The following is a 16195-nucleotide window of genomic DNA, read 5'->3' on the forward strand; positions in this document are numbered from 1 at the left end:
CAGTGGTGCCCACAACCCCAGAGGGTGTCTTGTGATCAGTGAACCTTCCTTTGTGCCCTACTTACTAGTGATGAGAAAATGCCACAGAAAGTCTCACAGGGCATCAGAAATGCCTTATCCTGGGCTTAATGGGGCACCTTGGGATGCCACGATCTTCTGTAAATACTGCTGAGTCCTGTGGTCTAGTTTGTCAATCTGCTCAAAATCAGAGGAGCTCAGTCTCCCATAGATATGTAGCCGGTGGAAATGTATTCAGCAGAAAGTGCTACGACCTTTCTCGAAACACAATGAGAAAGTCATCCTACTGCATTTTGCATGCCTGGGACATGCTTGATCTTCAGATCTTGATTTATTTTATCCTCTTCTGTCTACGCTGATCCCAGAAGGTCAGTGTGTGGAGATGCCCGTTTTTCACATGGAAAGCTGCTGTTACAAGGAGTGATGTCACTTGCCCAAGAAGGCAAGTGATTGAACTGTTTTGCTGGCTGTCCCTCCAGGTCCTAGACGGCTCAGTGTTGCTCTGACCTTCAGAGTATTTACCCCATCCATCCTCTGCCACGTTGTCAGTCTGGCTTATAGATCAACCAGGCCTTGACAGTGATAGAAAAAGGGCTGGTGCAACAAATAAAAACAGAAGGGCATTTGCACGCAAGGATCACTTCTGTGGAAAAGCCACATCAATTTGAATCCAACAGGTCTAAGTAGGGCTGTGTCAGGCCAGAAATTTTATTTCCTTCACGATGAAGTGCAAATTGGAGCATGAACATCTGTGCAGCCTTGGAAACGACCTGGGATTTTACATTTCTTTTTCCCTACTCTGAAGCTACAGTGCAGGTGTTAAGTGTCACTGTGCGTGGGGAGGTGACAGTAACCCTTTGTCCCTGTTTCCAAGGGACTGTTCCAGCCAGCTGGGGACACTGCACAAGGCACTCAAGCCGTTTTCCTTTGCTGGTTGGGCTTTTTAAAAAATTTTCTTGCTTCCCTTTGCAATCACACTGTTTCCGTTTTTCAGTAGAGCTTTATTGCATACCTGTCTTTTGCTAGGAAATGGGTGCATTTTATTCATTCACCCAAGACGTCTTTTCTCAGTTGTTAAGTAGGTGGATGTGAGGATGAATCCACACAGCGCCTCCTCGTATAGCGACTGTCATGACACCTCCCTCCTCTTCTTTGAGGCTTGGTCTCTTCATCTGTGGTGAAAACTTACCCTAGCAATTTTCTGTGAGGATTAAGGAAAGAAACACATTTGAAAAGCACTTTGGAAGCTGTGAAATACCACTTGGCCATTATTATGAATGAGTTATCTTTGCTTTATATTATATAAATAGTACCATTATTTATTTTAGAAGGTTTCTATATTTTTCCAACTCTGCAGTTTGTGTGTTAAGTGATTTGGAAGAATTCACCCATTTTCTCTTCATAGTAACCCTGGTCAGTGGATGCAGGAAGATCTCTTAACCTCCTTGAGTAGGTTTATCTTCCTGGAATTCAACTTAACTTTGAGACAATGTTTAGGGATTAGGGTACATCTAGAATGCACTGGAAGACATCGGATTGAACAAGTTGCTTAAAAAACTGGATATCTAATGTAATTAGAATTAGCACATTTATCTAAAACTCAAGACAGAGTATCCTTCCTATGTGCTGTGCAAACAACACTTTCAGGAGAGAGAGATTCTGTGGACGCTAGGATATCCTTGTAGAAGGCCAATTTCTGTTTTTATCTCTCTGCTTTTCTCCTCATTATTTTCAGGACAGGGGGATTATGGAAGGCTTTATGAAGGAGGGGATATGTGAGCAGGTAAAGAATTTAGCAGGTACTAACTTCCAGCCAAGGAGCACTGCCCATTGCATGACAAGTGATTTAGCCAAGATCCTATGACTTATAAAAGGACTGAAGAAGGTTCTTTCTGAGATGCCAGCCTGATTCAGTGACCATAAATCTTCTGTGATGGAATCACATTCATCTGTGGCTTTTGGTCTTTGGGAATTGGAGTGCAGTTTGGGGCCACTGTTTTTCTTGAGCTGGACTGACCCACAAGGAGGCTGCCAATCAGGGCAGGACGGAAGTCATGCGCTCCTACTGGTTCTTGTTTTGCAGACAGCGGCAGCCTGCGCTCCGCCTGTGTCCACGAGAGCACCGTGCACAGCCGAGTCTTTCAGATCTTATACAGGAACGAAGAGGTGCCCGTCGGCGATGCCGTGATCTTCCGAGCTCATTTGCTCTTAGATGGTGAAAGGGTAAGTCCCGGAATCTTCCACCAGCCACAAATGGCCGTTCCCTCCTGTGCCTTTTGTATCCAGTGCGAGGAGAATGGGACGTGAAGGAGACGTTGTACATTTGCTCTGAAATCTGACAGATCGGGACTGGTGATTTCAGAACATTCCTGCACTTCCTGATTTATTCCTTTTTGTACTCATGCTTTCGTTCATATACTTGCTTGTTTCATGTTCCAAGCGGGTCCCATTGACTAACTTGCTGACCGTCTTACTCATTCCTCCTTTGCCCATTTGCTCGTCTTTCTGGGCCTCCGTCAACAGGTCAATCAGCAGGTGTTTGCTGAGCATCTGCTTTGTGCAGGGGCTTGGGGCGGGCCCTCGGATGATGGACAAAGCTGAAGAAGGCAGCAGGACCAATCCCTCAAAGGATGGATCCTTCATCAGAAAAGCAGATATACAGATAGGCACTGGTAGCTGAAATGCACTGTGCCAGCTGCATGTGCAAAAGAACACGGGGCACCAAGGTTGGAGATGAGCTCTGTGGGAGGACATCAACGGCTTCACAAAGGAGCTGGCTTTGAGATGCTGGGACTAAGAGTTCATCAGACTAAGAAAGAGGAAGGGCATCCCGTACAAGGGGGATGAGTCAAGGCCCAGAGGCATGAGTCAAGGCCCAGAGGCCTTGGAGAAAGTTGATTGAACATTTCCTAATTATGAAATTAACATCTGATAGTAACCTGATATTAACATCAGATGTTTCAAAATTTATGGTTACTGGGGGGAAAGGGGAGGGAGGGACAAACTGGGAGGTTGGGATTGACATATACACACTACTATATATTAAATAGATAAGTAATAAGGACCTACTGTATAGCACAGGGAACTCTACTCAGTACTCTGTAATGACCTATATGGGAAAAGAATCTAAAAAAGAGTGGCTATATGTATATGTATAACTGATTCACTTTGCTGTACACCTGAAACTAACACAACATTGTAAATCAACTAGACTCCAAAAAATTTCAAAAAATTAAAAATTAAAAAATCACTTGTACCTTTAAAAAAAATCAGATGTTCCAAAAGAATATCTGAAGTCTAAACCGTTTTTCTCACTCCCCCAGCCCCACCTCGAATCCCCCTTACCGCATTCCAGCTGGTCATTCCCTGCTAGAGTATCTTTAAAGATGTGGAAGTATACTCCTACTTTAGGAGAGCCTACTCAGAGACGTGTCCCCTACGGGCATCCCCTACAGGCATTATAGCGTGCATAACGACTCCTACTGGCCATCTAATACTCTTCTCATGTCCTATGGCTTTTTTTTTTTTTTTTTAAGTTTTGTATTCAGCTGACTTTTAAAAAATATATATTTATTTATTTATTTGGCTGAGCCAGGTCTTAGTTGCGGCATCTGGGATCTTTGTTGCCACTCAGGGGATCTTTAGTTGCAGCATGCAGGATCTTTTAGTTGGCAGCATGCGAGATCTAGTTCCCTGACCAGGGATTGAACCCAGGCCCCCTGCATTGGGAGCACGGAGTCTTAACCACTGGACCACCAGGGAAGTCCCTCCCGTGGCTTTTTGTCCACATCTTTTATGCTTGAGGTAGTGACGAGTTCCCCTGTGTGGCTACACGTGAAGAGCTGTGACTGATTGTTCATTTATGAATCCATCCATTCATCAAAGATCTGTTGAGCACCTACTGTGGGCTAGAGATAAAAACCATGAACAAGAAAATATCCCTGGTGTCTGAGAGCTTATGTTTTAACATGAGATCAATACATCACCATGCAATCAAATAAATACATCCTGTATATTCTATCGCTGAGCCTTCCCACTGCTTCTCGCTCAGCTCTCTCGTCCATGAGGTACACTCACAAAGGTAATGAGAGTAGGAATTTTCACCCCTGTTGGAGGTCCTGTGAAACTACAGCTGGGCCCAAAATGGAAGAGAACTCATGGCAGGCCCACTCTGCGAGACTGGATGCTGCCTCCTGATGGATACTCAGATTTCCAAGAGCTCAGCTTCAACACAATCTTCACACGAGATGGCGAGATGGCGATTACTTCCTGGAAGGGAAGTGACAGACAGGAGAGCTCCCTGAACAGGCAACACTGAGCTGAGACCACATGCTGAAGAGGGGCCAGGCATCCTGGGAGGAGGGAACAGCTAGGACAAAGGCCCTGAGGTGGGAATGGGGAGGTGGTGAGGAGTCCTGCAGTGACTAACCCCGAGGTACCCAGCCATCATCATTGGTTGCTTTCCCTAAGTTCTCCCCACACCTTCGTAAATCAACTCTTTTTAATGAACTGAGTGTATCATCTACTTCTTTACTGGACTCTGGTGGACACAGGTAGTTTAGGAAAAGATACTGGAGCTGGTTTTGAGGGTTAAGGGACTCCCAGTTGGGCTTCATGCACAAGCTCAGCTTCCCCGACTTCTACTAAGAGAAAGTCACTTGATTTCTCATGGGCCGTTGTCCTTTGGCACGTTGATCTCAAAGACCTTCCTGGGCAGAACGGTTGTGACTGGAGGCTGGGTTTGGACATGACTCAGGTCTCTTGGTCATTATTCCATCTTAATTCCATCAGACTCTTCCTCCTGCCCCTAACAGTTTAAAGCTTTTCAAGGTTAATGTTTCCCAACACTCAAGTTTAGCCTCACGCGAGTTTGCAGCAAGCCATAGTTCAGAGGTTGAACAGGGAGTGTGTTTGCCAGCATGGGTTGTAGTCTTGTACATATTTTGTACAAGACTTTGTTCTTATGGTACATATTGTTTTCTTCTGCATATAAAATCACTTATCTCTACAAGCTAATAATTTATTATTGTGTTGGGGGTAATCCATTTGGCAGCAAACAACATTATCATTAATCATTACATCCAAATCAGTGACAATTAAAGTTAATTGGATAAGTTCATAAAAGCTGTATCTCTGGAATACATGCATTAGCTCTAGTGAATATCTGTTTATGGCAGCCAAAACACCGTATAGCCAGTTGGCCAGAGTTCACGGTCTTGCATGTACGTAGCCATCAATGTGAGTGGCAGGCATATACAATGCCAACACATCAAGCGTACCGTTTCCTGTGCTATGGGAAGTGCAGACACGGAGAAGATTCAGTCCACACAGTTAGTGCACAAGTAAATGTAAGAGATGACCATGGACAGAACTAATCTCAGCTTAAGGCACTAATGTTTTCATAAAAGTTGCAAAGAATCAGGGAGTGTGGAGTAGGATAGGTATATTATTTATATACACTTTGTGTAACACCCCCCCCAGAAGATTTGGGAAGGCTGACAAAATACACAGAGTAGTAAAAGAGAAAAAATAGCAATAGAGTGAGCCAAAGTAGAGGAAAAACACAAAAGGGAACTAAAGCCTGAGTTAAATGTAACAGACCAAAATGCACAAGCATAGTTCTGGACCTTTGCAGATGTTGGCCCACACATTCAGAGCTTCCCAGCAGACAAGGCAGAGAAGATACAATTATTAGCAACGAGATGCTTAATGTCCTGAAGAGGAAGAGGAACAGGTTACATAAAATAATCTTTGTGGGCAAGGTTGCATTTTTAAATTGAAGTGTAATTGATTTACAGTGTTGTGTTAATTTCTGGTATACAGCAAAGTGATTCAGTTATATATATATTCTTTTTCATACTCCTTACCATTATGATTTATTACAGGAGACTGAATATAGTTCCCTGGACTATACAGTAGGACCTTGTTGTTTATCTATTTTATATATAGTAGTTTGCATCTGCTAATCCCAAACTCTCAGTTTATCCCTCCTCCACCCCCTTTCCCTTTTGGTAACCATAAGTTTGTTTTCTATGTCTGTGACTCTGTTTCTGTTTTGTAAATAAATTCACTTGAGTCATATTTTAGATTCCACATGTAAGTGATATTTTAGGGTATTTGTCTTTCTCTGTCTGACTTACTTCACTTAGTATGATAATCCCTAGGTGCATTCATGTTGCTGCGAATGGCAATATTTCATTCTTTTTTATGGCTGAGTAACATTCCATTGTATGTATGTATGTATATATATATATATATATATATATATATATATATATATATAGCACATCTTTATCCAGTCACCTGTCGATGGACATGTAGATTGCTTCCATGTCTTGGCTATTGTGAATAGTGCTGCTGTGAACATTGGGGTGCATGTATCTTTTCGAATAAGAGTTTTCTCCGGATATATGCCAAGGAGTGGGATGGTTGCATTTTTATGGGCTCCAAAAAGAAAAGCATTTCTCAAAGTATGATTCCTAGATGCACTGTGTCCTAGTCCCCTGGCAGTACTTTTTTAAAATGCAGATTCTTAAGCCCAGCCCAGACCTAGCCCAGGCAGTCTGACCGCAAAGCCTGTGTTTGTGACCAGTATGCAGGCCTGGGGGTGGAGTTAGTGGACGAAGGGGTCCTTTAGGTGGTCAGGCCCATAGTAAGTTGGAAATAACTATTGTAACTAATATTTGTTGAGAATGGCCTTTGTTCACACGCTGTGTTAAGCCGTTTATGTGCATTTTCTTACATAATCGCACAATAGCAGTGATCTAAGGGGTAAGTGTAATCATTTCACCCCCATTTTACAGATGAAAAAACAAACATACCTAGAGAGTTTGATTGGCCCAGGGTCACACAGATACTTAATAAATGGAGAGCCAAGCTTTGTACCCATGTAGCTTGATTTCCAAAGCTGCTTTCTTACCTCCCCAGCTATGATGCAGCTCAGGAGAGAAGTTCATAAAGGAGGAGAAGATACAAGAGTTACTACTGTGATGAGCAGAGTTGAAATCAGCTAGCGTGAGACTGTACAACCCACAACACAGATGAGACCCTGGGGAAAGGCTGAAGAAGTGAGGAACCCTTGACTGAATCTGGGCTTTGGAGCCACTAACTAGTTAAGCCTTGGAAGTGACTTTCCTACAGCAAGTCTCAATTTCTTCATTTATAAGTGAGGCCAATATGTCTTAATTCACAGTTTTATCCACATTAAATAAGGTAGTATATGACAGTGGTAGCCGTCCTATGTAGTATCTGCTACACAGTAGCTCTTCTGTAAATCCTAGCTGCTGTTCTTATTTCCACTACTATCTGAAACTGATGCCCGACACTAAAAAAGTCATCTACCTGGGAGGCTGAGGTTAGCTGATGTAAGCTATTATATATAGGGTGGATAAACAACAAGGTTCTACTGTAGAGCACAGGGAACTCTATTCAATAACCTGTGATAAACCATGATGGAAAAGAATATGAAAAAAGAATGTATATATATGTATAACTGAATCACTTTGCTGTACAGCAGAAATTAACACAACACTGTAAATCAACTATACTCCAATTTAAAAAAATCGCCCTTGAAAGGAAGCAATCCTTTTAACGAAAATAAGGTAGGGCAGTGGAAGGGCATGTGTGCCTGAGTGTGTGCATGTGTGTGCGTGTGTGTGCGTGCACGTGTGAATGTGTGTGTTTGGAGGAAGGGGCAGGTAGCCAACAGCCAATGAAGAAAAATGAGTGGTTAGAGAAACCAGTGACTGCATTCTGGGGCATCTTGCAATTAAAGATTTATTGAGACATCAGTGAAGTCATAGCCAGGCTCCATCTAGCCACAGCTGATCTTGGGCCTGGATTTCTCTCCTTGTTCCAAAGAAATTGCAGCAAGTTTAAAACTGGAGCTTACAGCGAATTTTTGTCAAGTAGGCAAATGCACGCTTGGAGGTGGTTAGGAGGACTTGCTCTGCCAGTCTCATTTCCCAGGAACTGGTGACAAGAGGCTGTGGTGCTTGGGTTGTGTGTATGAAGTGGGGTGAGTGATTATGCAAAACAAAGCTAGGAGAGGAAGTTATTCATAGCGCTTGGATTGAGCAAAATGTTAACTTTTAAATGCTTAAAAAATTTTTTTTTAACAAATTTTAAAACCCTGGGGAGCTAAAGATAAATTCCATCCATATGTCTCTGCCTGAGTTATGCTTCAGGAACATGTTTCCAAAGAGGCCTTTGGGTAAGAGATTTCCATTCCTACAGAATGAGGATATTCTTGCAAAGAAACAAAAACCAAGAGGTGGGGATGGAGAAGAGCTTTATTTATCCTTTAAGATACACGAATACTTTCCGTGGGCCGGACCCTGTCCCTGGAGCTGGGGATCCAGAACGGATTAAGACCAGTCCTTCCGTTAATGATACCAGATTACAGAGGATACTGGGTAAGAAAATGGCCCGGGGGGATTTAGCCACAGTCAGATGGATTTTGTCAGTGTCCCCTGAGCCCGATCCAAATGGAGCTTCTGAATGCCAGCCCAGCACGGCCAGATCCATGGATTGTTTTTTCAGAAGCTGGAAACCTGCAATGGAAATGTGAAATTGCCTGATTTTTAAATGTTTTCGACTTGTTCAAAACATTGTAAAAAATACTATCAGGACTAAACAAAAGGTGTCGGCAGCTAATATTCGTCTCATGGGCTTATAACGCAAAAGTTGTAAAGCTGAGACAATTTTATAGGAAGTGTTGAATGCTGAGATAGGAAAACAACAGGGTTTTGTGGGTCACAGAGGAGAAGGGGTCCATCCACGTGGGGAGGAGACGATGCCCTGTCACAGGCGTGCAGTACTTATCTGGGTTTCCTGAGTAGGGACGTCAGCGAGATCCGGTATTTAGCAAGTGACTCTCCTGGAGGTGGGGATAAGGTGTTAAGTTTGGGAAAAGAAGAGGCGTGGGTTACCATCTTTTAGATGTACCTGAGAAGCTGGCAGGTAGAACAAATAGATTCCCATGCTAATTAATGAAAACATTTTTTTTTAAAAGCTAAGAATGGAAACAGTCATGGGTAGGACATGAAATGCTAAAGTGTCTGAAAGCATAAATGGTTAGATGTAACGGATCTCAAGACAAAAGTGAAGGATACGCTTTCGTGTAAAGCTGGGCCGCCTTGGGAAGTGACTTGACTTTTCTGAGTGTCAGCTTCCTCTGCTGTGAACCTGAAGGATAGCGCCAGCCCCTCGAAGGTGCCAGCGGTAACACCACCTCCAGCGTTTTCCCATCTCTAGCCAAGTGGGGTTTCCTCTCTGCAAATTCACTGCTCCAACCTTTCCAAAGCAGGTGTCACAGAACACTTCACTGCTGCTTCAGAGGATTCCAGATCAAATCTGTTTTGGAAATAAGGTGCTCAAAAGTCCTGCAATCTAGAAAACTCACTTAACATTTTTTTCCTGCCAATTGGCTTTTCCCCAAATTTGACATAAATCCCTTCCTTCTACTTTCCATGTAGTACAGGCACCGCATTCAACTAGAATTCCACAGAACATGCATGGAAATTCTGCTTTACACATAAATGACATTAATTTTGCTGTGAGCTTCTTCTTCTAAACTTTGGGAAACCGGCCGGCTACATGTTTCATTTGGACCAGGTATGACTCCTGCAGTCCTTAAACTTTGTTTCTCTTCTAGGTGGAAGAGGCACTAAGTGAAGTCGATTTCCAACTCAAGGTGGATTTGCACTTTACAGACAGTGAACAACAGTGAGTGTCCTTGGAATCCTTGAATCATGATAATACAGTTGCCTTTGCCCAACACTTTTCCAGCCCTGAGGTACCCTGATGGCCATGAACCTCAGAACATCCCTTTGAAGCCCGGTTCTTGATCAGCTACAGAAACGAGGGCAAGGAATATCTACGTGGTCATTTAGAGCTGCATGCATTTTAGGCAGGCAGCTCAGAGGCTGCAGGCACAGAGAACTCCTGACTTCCTGCTTCATGAACTGGCACCTTATTATCTCCGAACCCGCCTCCGTACACTTGCGATGCAGTATTAATTAGCTCTTTAGATTAATGACCATATGAGGCTGCAGATCTCAAGGCCCCCTTCTGAATCAGAGGAGATCCGGCCGGGATCCTCATCTTTACACTGAATGTCTGCTATGATGTTTCAACTTTCTGAAAATTGAAAATCCATTGACATACATTGAAAATCCATCAGCTTCCTGCTTATCAGATTCAATAAGCAGGAAGCAACCCTCCTCCTTCTCACAACTTCTCCCTTTAAGCTGGTTCGGTGGCCTCTTCCTCCTACCCTGGGGTGAACAGTCGTGTCGCAGGCTGTTCTTTCATGTCATAAATAGATAGTCCTTTTTTCAGGTATGAAAAAGTCCAGTAGAATGTATTACCAAAACTCCAGACTCTCATCCAATTTATAACTTCTTTGCATTGACACTGCCACTTGGCTCCACTGCACCCCTGTTCCAGGCGTTCTCGGGGTAGGAAACTCCCGCTGCAGCCACTGGGTATGGTGAGCAGCTTGGTACAGCTTCCTGTCTTCCCCCTGGGGCGTGTGGGTCTTGCAGGGTCAGGCACAAGGAGGAGGGAGGAGATTGCAGGTGGGGCAGGGAGTCATACGTGAGGGGTTCAGTTGCAAGCAGGGCTCTTAACATGGTAGATGCTGAATCACCGCTTTCTCTGCTCTTGGGGTGTCCTTGTGCCTTCCTTGGAACTATACCCGTTAGGTGGTCTCCCTCTCCCCCAGCCTCTGCTGTTCTTTGATATAATGATGCCTCCTGTGGTTGGGTCATTCACTCCTTGCAGGAAGCTCTTTTGGCAGATTCTTCTCCGAGGAATGCACATCTGGCTCTTGGATAATGGACACAAGCACTTTCATCCTCATCTCACACTGGTGGGGACCCCCGCCCCAGAGCTGCTGACTCTTCTTTGGCCAATCCAGCCACCCTCAGCTTCTCTCCTGAGGGCCTTTGCAGGATAAGTCAGGCACCAGGGCCTGTGTTCCCCAAGGGGACACAGAGCAGGCTCAAGTGAAGACTCCCCTCATTAAGCTTAAGGTGAAAATGGAGGCCCTTCTTTTCCATCTGTTCTATTAGCAGAATCTCAGCACAGTCTGACCACTTTTGGGAAATTAATCCTCACTTCTGATCTCTACAAACTCTTCAGCAAATGCTTCACCTTCTCCAGTGGAGAATGGGAGACCAGGTGGCCAAGGGGCTAGTGCTGGCGGAATGGTTCCCCGACCCCTTCAAATTTCAGAGTCACTGTTAGCACTTTGGCTCCCTTCCCTAGGACTGTCCCATCCCTGAGATGTGTCTGATTGTTATGGGAGTTTTCATAACACGGGGCATTGAATCAGAGGGGATCTGAACCACAGATGGACCACTACTAAAGTGTCAGAAACCTGATTGTGTCTGTGCTTTGAGAATAGACATCTGCTGATGTGTATGCATTGTAGATGGTCACGCCTCATCTCTGGGCTGGCAGGAGGATCTGTCCAAGGTCCTGCCACTGTGTCTGGGCTCAACATCACAGATCCCTCACTCTGGGGGTCTTTATCTGGACCCCAAGCCCCTCTGGACACCTGCTTCTCTCATCACTTCTGCTTACCTCTTGGTGGGATGGTGGATGCTTGAGAAATCTTATCTTCCTCACACCATCTCCAGGACTTATTGTTCTAGCACCATATTGAACTCGGAAGCCCCATAAGAGGCTGACCTTCTTGCTAAGCTATAAACTCAGAAATGAAGTCCTCGTCTCTATTGCTCTCTTATTCCCTTTCAACTATTTAGGATTTCTATCATTCACTCATTTTATTAATTTTATTAACACCCCCTGTCCTATCTTCCTATGCCCCTTCATTCAGAGGTATTCATCCATAGCTCCATGGTAGACATTTCCATTTGATCACAGAACCCTGCCATTGATCCCACACCCAGCCTGGAAGTCATTCCCTACCCAGCTCTCCAGGCAGCCTCAATCATAAGTTATGGTGGACACAATAAATGTGGCCTTCTTACCATCAAAACAGTAGTTAATGGAGAGGCTGTGTACAGGAGATTGGCCCAAACAAAGTGTATGGAGTTCAGCAGCAGGCTCTGTGCTCATTGACTATGAGACACTGAGTGCATCCCTGCACTTCTCTAAATCTCAGTAGCCTCATTTATAAAATGGGCATCATTATAGGTTCTGTACTTCATAGGTCTGTTATGAAGATTAAGAGAGGTAACACCTAAGCCAGGCCAAGGGCACGGATCAGTGTCTTCTTCCTCTTCGTGGCTTCCTAGATGCAGGTGGGGCCAGTTTCCATGTGTCACTTCCTCCCTATAGTACAAAGCACTTAACAACAATCAGAGCAGAGAGTTTTCATGGAGTATGCGATTAGCTAACAGGAACAGGAAGCCAGAGGCTGGGGAAGAATTGAAAATGCCGTATTTTTTCATTTTCATAAATCGGGTTTAAGGATGACAAGACATCTGTAGCACATCCTGGGGATAGACTTCAGGCTTTGAAACATGACCCAGGCAGTCAGCTTCTTTGTAACCATTTAGGCTTGAGCAGGATCAAAATAGAGAAGCATGGCATCTAACATCAGGGGCAGAAGGGCTCTATCTCGTCCAGTGGTTCTCAGTGTGGGTGGGACAGTTCTGTCCCCCAGGGAAATTGGGCCATATCTGGGGACACTTTTAATTGTTACAAAGGTGGGGGGGGGTGGGTGCTACTGGCTTCTAGTGAGTAGAGCCCAGGGATGCTGCCAGACATCCCACAATGCACAGGACTGCACCCCGGCTCCCCAACAAAGCACCACTCAGTCCCCAAGATCAATGTCACCGAGGGTGAGAAACAGTGCTCTAGTCTGACCTCACATGTAAACCTGCTACTCTGCAAAGACCCATGCCCATGTGCTTGCACAGAGACAGGCGCTCACGTCTCCCCATTATATCCCATTCTGTCCCTGGACAGTTCTGCTTGTCAGGAAATTCCTCTTTACTTCAAGGGACACGTCATCCTTCTGTGCCTTCCTTCAGTTGCCCTCAAGTTCAGTCCTTGGAATCACGCATCAAAATTCTCAGTCTGGATCGCAGTTCAGATACACAAGTCATTAAGTCATCTCTTCCCCTTCAGTTGAACACCAGGGCTCTTTCTCTGTGCTTTGCATTTTTTGTTTGTTTGATTTTTTTGCTGGTTTTAGTTCCTTTATAAGAACCTAGGCATTTCCCTCTCAGTGCTATCCTGTTTACCTCTATGTTTTTTTTTCTAAATTGAGAACTCCCCCTCCCCCAGAACTGAGTTTTTTTTTTTTAAACATCTTTATTGGAGTATAATGCTTTACAATGGTGTGTTAGTTTCTGCTTTATAACAAAGTAAATCAGCTGTACGTATACATATATTCCCATATACCCTCCCTCTTGCGTCTCCCTCCCTCCCTCCCTCCCTATCCCACCCCTCTAGGTGGTCACAAAGCACCGAGCTGATCTCCCTGTGCTATGTGGCTGCTTCCCACTAGCTAGCTATTTTACATTTGGTATTTTATCTCCATTAATTAGCTCTATTCTTTTCAGGGCACAAAAGAGCTATCACCTCCCTCATTCGGAATTCTTTACTCCTATTAAAGTGGCTTAAATTCTTGTTAACATTTTTGACATCTTTGCTACCCTGACATGTATTTCACCCCCTGTCGTTCTAGCCCTAAGGATAGTCCTATGATTTGCAGCAGCCTGTGTCTGAATGGATTCAAAGTAATTATGTGCAATAGTGTAGAACAGACTGTGGAGTCAGACAGACCTGGGCCCAGCTTTTTGGTTTGGCCTTGTGACTTTGAACAAATCAGTTAACTCACGTTGGCTTTACCTCCTCATCGATAAACTGAGTAACATCAGTTAATACCTCATATGATTGTCAAGCACATTAAGGGAAAAAACACCATGTTCAGTTCACAGTAAGGCCGCAATAAACAGTTGTCAGAATGATAGTGAATATGAATGTTAATGACTTCCTGAGACTCAGGAGAGGACACTCTGTGCCCCCTCCCCATCAGGCTTCTTCCTGGTAAGGGAGGTGGTCATCATTTGTGGGCTGTTTTGGAGTCACACTGGGCTCCGCTGATTTAGTTGGCTCTTTTACCTGGCATTCATTTGCACACAAGCTCTAAGCGACAAGGATTTCCAGAAAGCAAAGCCCATTGGGTGGGGTCTTGGGAGTTTGCTCCCCTCACTGTCTTCTCTCTGTGTCTCTTTTCCTCATCTGTGGAGGAAGAAGAAGCTTCTCATCTGGACATCCTCTGAGCTCTCTGCTCTGCTCACAGAAGATGCTCCATCCAGGTTTCCCAAGGGCTCTGGTTCAGAGACGCCCAGAGAGCCTGAGTGATTGGTGTGCAGAGGAAGAGATGAGCCCTGGATGGCTTTTATTTAGAGAAAGATCTGCCCCATTTTTACAACCAAAGACTCTGTTAGGCTTTGCTTACCAGCTGGTTTATCTCTTGGGAATCAGACACATACCAATTACAAAACGCTAGAGAGAAGGTAACGGAGTCCTTGATGAAATTGATCAGACTCTTTATTATTCTTTGGGGGTCATTCATTTATTCATTCAGTCACATATCCCTTTTAATAAGGAAATATTTGACCGACTTCTACAATAGGCCAGATTCTAAGCTTGGTGTTAGGGATACAAAAATGAAGTAGTGACAGTTCTTGCCCTTAAGAGGTAAGAGTCTAGTAGAAAACACAGAGGTACAAAGGAAGTGCTGTGCTGGGCATCTGTGGGGGAAATACAAGAGCAAGCAGGGAATGGGGGTCCGGGAGGGCTTCCCCGTTGAGCCTGGAAAAGCGTCTGGGCATCTTTCCATCACTGACAGATGAGCTCCGTGTCGGTATTAGCAGAGTGTGAGCCCCAGCTCTGCTGCATAGCAGCTGTGTGAAGTCCCATGAGTTCTCTTCCCTCTCTGAGCCTCGGTTGCTTCATTTGCCCATCACGGGGAGAACAGTTTCTACCTAGCAGAGTATCTGCAGGAGTTGGATAAGCCGATGCAGGCGCAGTGCTTGTGCATGGGCGAGGTTGCCTCGTGGACCCACCTGGCTGGCAGCAGGGACAACCTGCCACCACTCATGTGAGTCACTCGCTTGCCTTCCAGGCTGCGGGACATGGCCGGGGTCCCCGTGATCAGCAGCCGTGCGCTGGGCCTGCACTTCCACCCCCGGAGAGGCCTGCATCACCAGGTCCCCGTCATGTTCGACTATTTCCACCTGTCGGTGATCTCGGTGACCATCCACGCTGCCCTGGTGGCCCTGCAACAGCCCCTGATCAGGTACGAGGTTACAAGCCCTGCTGTTACGGGGAGGCGGAGGGGCGCGCTGTGGGTTTCGTGTTACGCTTGAGTGTCCCGTGTGGCTGAGATGCTGAGAGTTGCCCAGGAGAGATCAGCTCAGGCCAGAGGCTTCCCCCAGGCTGCAGGTTTAGGCTCTGAGCCTTACTGCAGGGCAGGGGAGAGATGGGCAGGGATGTTGGAGCGGGTGCCTCTGGAGTCAGGAGGACACCGGCAGGGAACCTTGGGGCTGAATGGGTGAGACCTGCTGCCTTCACCTGAACTGGCTTTTTTCTAACCCTGTCTTATTTGAAAAGTCACCTAATGTCCCTGAGACACACAGGCTTCATCCCTAAACCAGGGACGCTCATGGGTCCTGTCCATTTAAGGTTTTAGTGACTCTCACATGAGGACAGTGTCAGGCGCATGATTTTCTGCCCCTTCCTCCAGTAACTGTTTGTTCAACGATAGGACCACCTGAGTGGCCCCGTGCTCGCCCTTCAGTGAATTGTCCCAGAGCATCTCCGTGGTCCCACGAAGCACTGAGGTTCTATGAATGACTTAAGCAGAGGGACAGAGCTGACAACAATGAGCACATCGTACTGTGCCCGGGGGGCCTTCCTCCAAGCACCAGGAACCACCAGATGTGGACATCAACTCACTTCAAACCTCCCACACGCATGGGGGCACGGGTTGCCCACGTGGGCAAAGGGATATCCGGGGATGGAATCTTGCAGCATGGGGTTTCTGGAAGGGAACTTTCCCAAGGTCCCTTTTCAGTGCTGGGGGTTGAAATGCATGTGGGGGAGACTCCAGTCCCCACTCACTCTTGGGTAGGGGTCCCTGTCCCGATCCCCTGCTGGGGTCAAAGGGTAGGAAATGAGATCTTGGCCG

At 45.5% G+C, this 16195-nt stretch overlaps 1 protein-coding gene across 1 annotated transcript in view; it reads left to right on the forward strand.

The window, feature by feature from the left end:
* Positions 1-16195, forward strand: part of FAM135B (family with sequence similarity 135 member B) — a 273737-nt gene that overhangs the window by 176391 nt on the left and 81151 nt on the right. Inside the window, exons 4-6 of the mRNA XM_057532173.1 lie at positions 2102-2241; positions 9674-9744; positions 15131-15304. Coding sequence (XP_057388156.1) covers positions 2102-2241; positions 9674-9744; positions 15131-15304 — 385 coding nt within the window. The remainder of the gene's footprint in view (positions 1-2101; positions 2242-9673; positions 9745-15130; positions 15305-16195) is intronic.

Source organism: Balaenoptera acutorostrata, chromosome 17 (assembly GCF_949987535.1).
Source record: "Balaenoptera acutorostrata chromosome 17, mBalAcu1.1, whole genome shotgun sequence".
Classification (NCBI taxonomy): Eukaryota; Metazoa; Chordata; class Mammalia; order Artiodactyla; family Balaenopteridae; genus Balaenoptera; species Balaenoptera acutorostrata.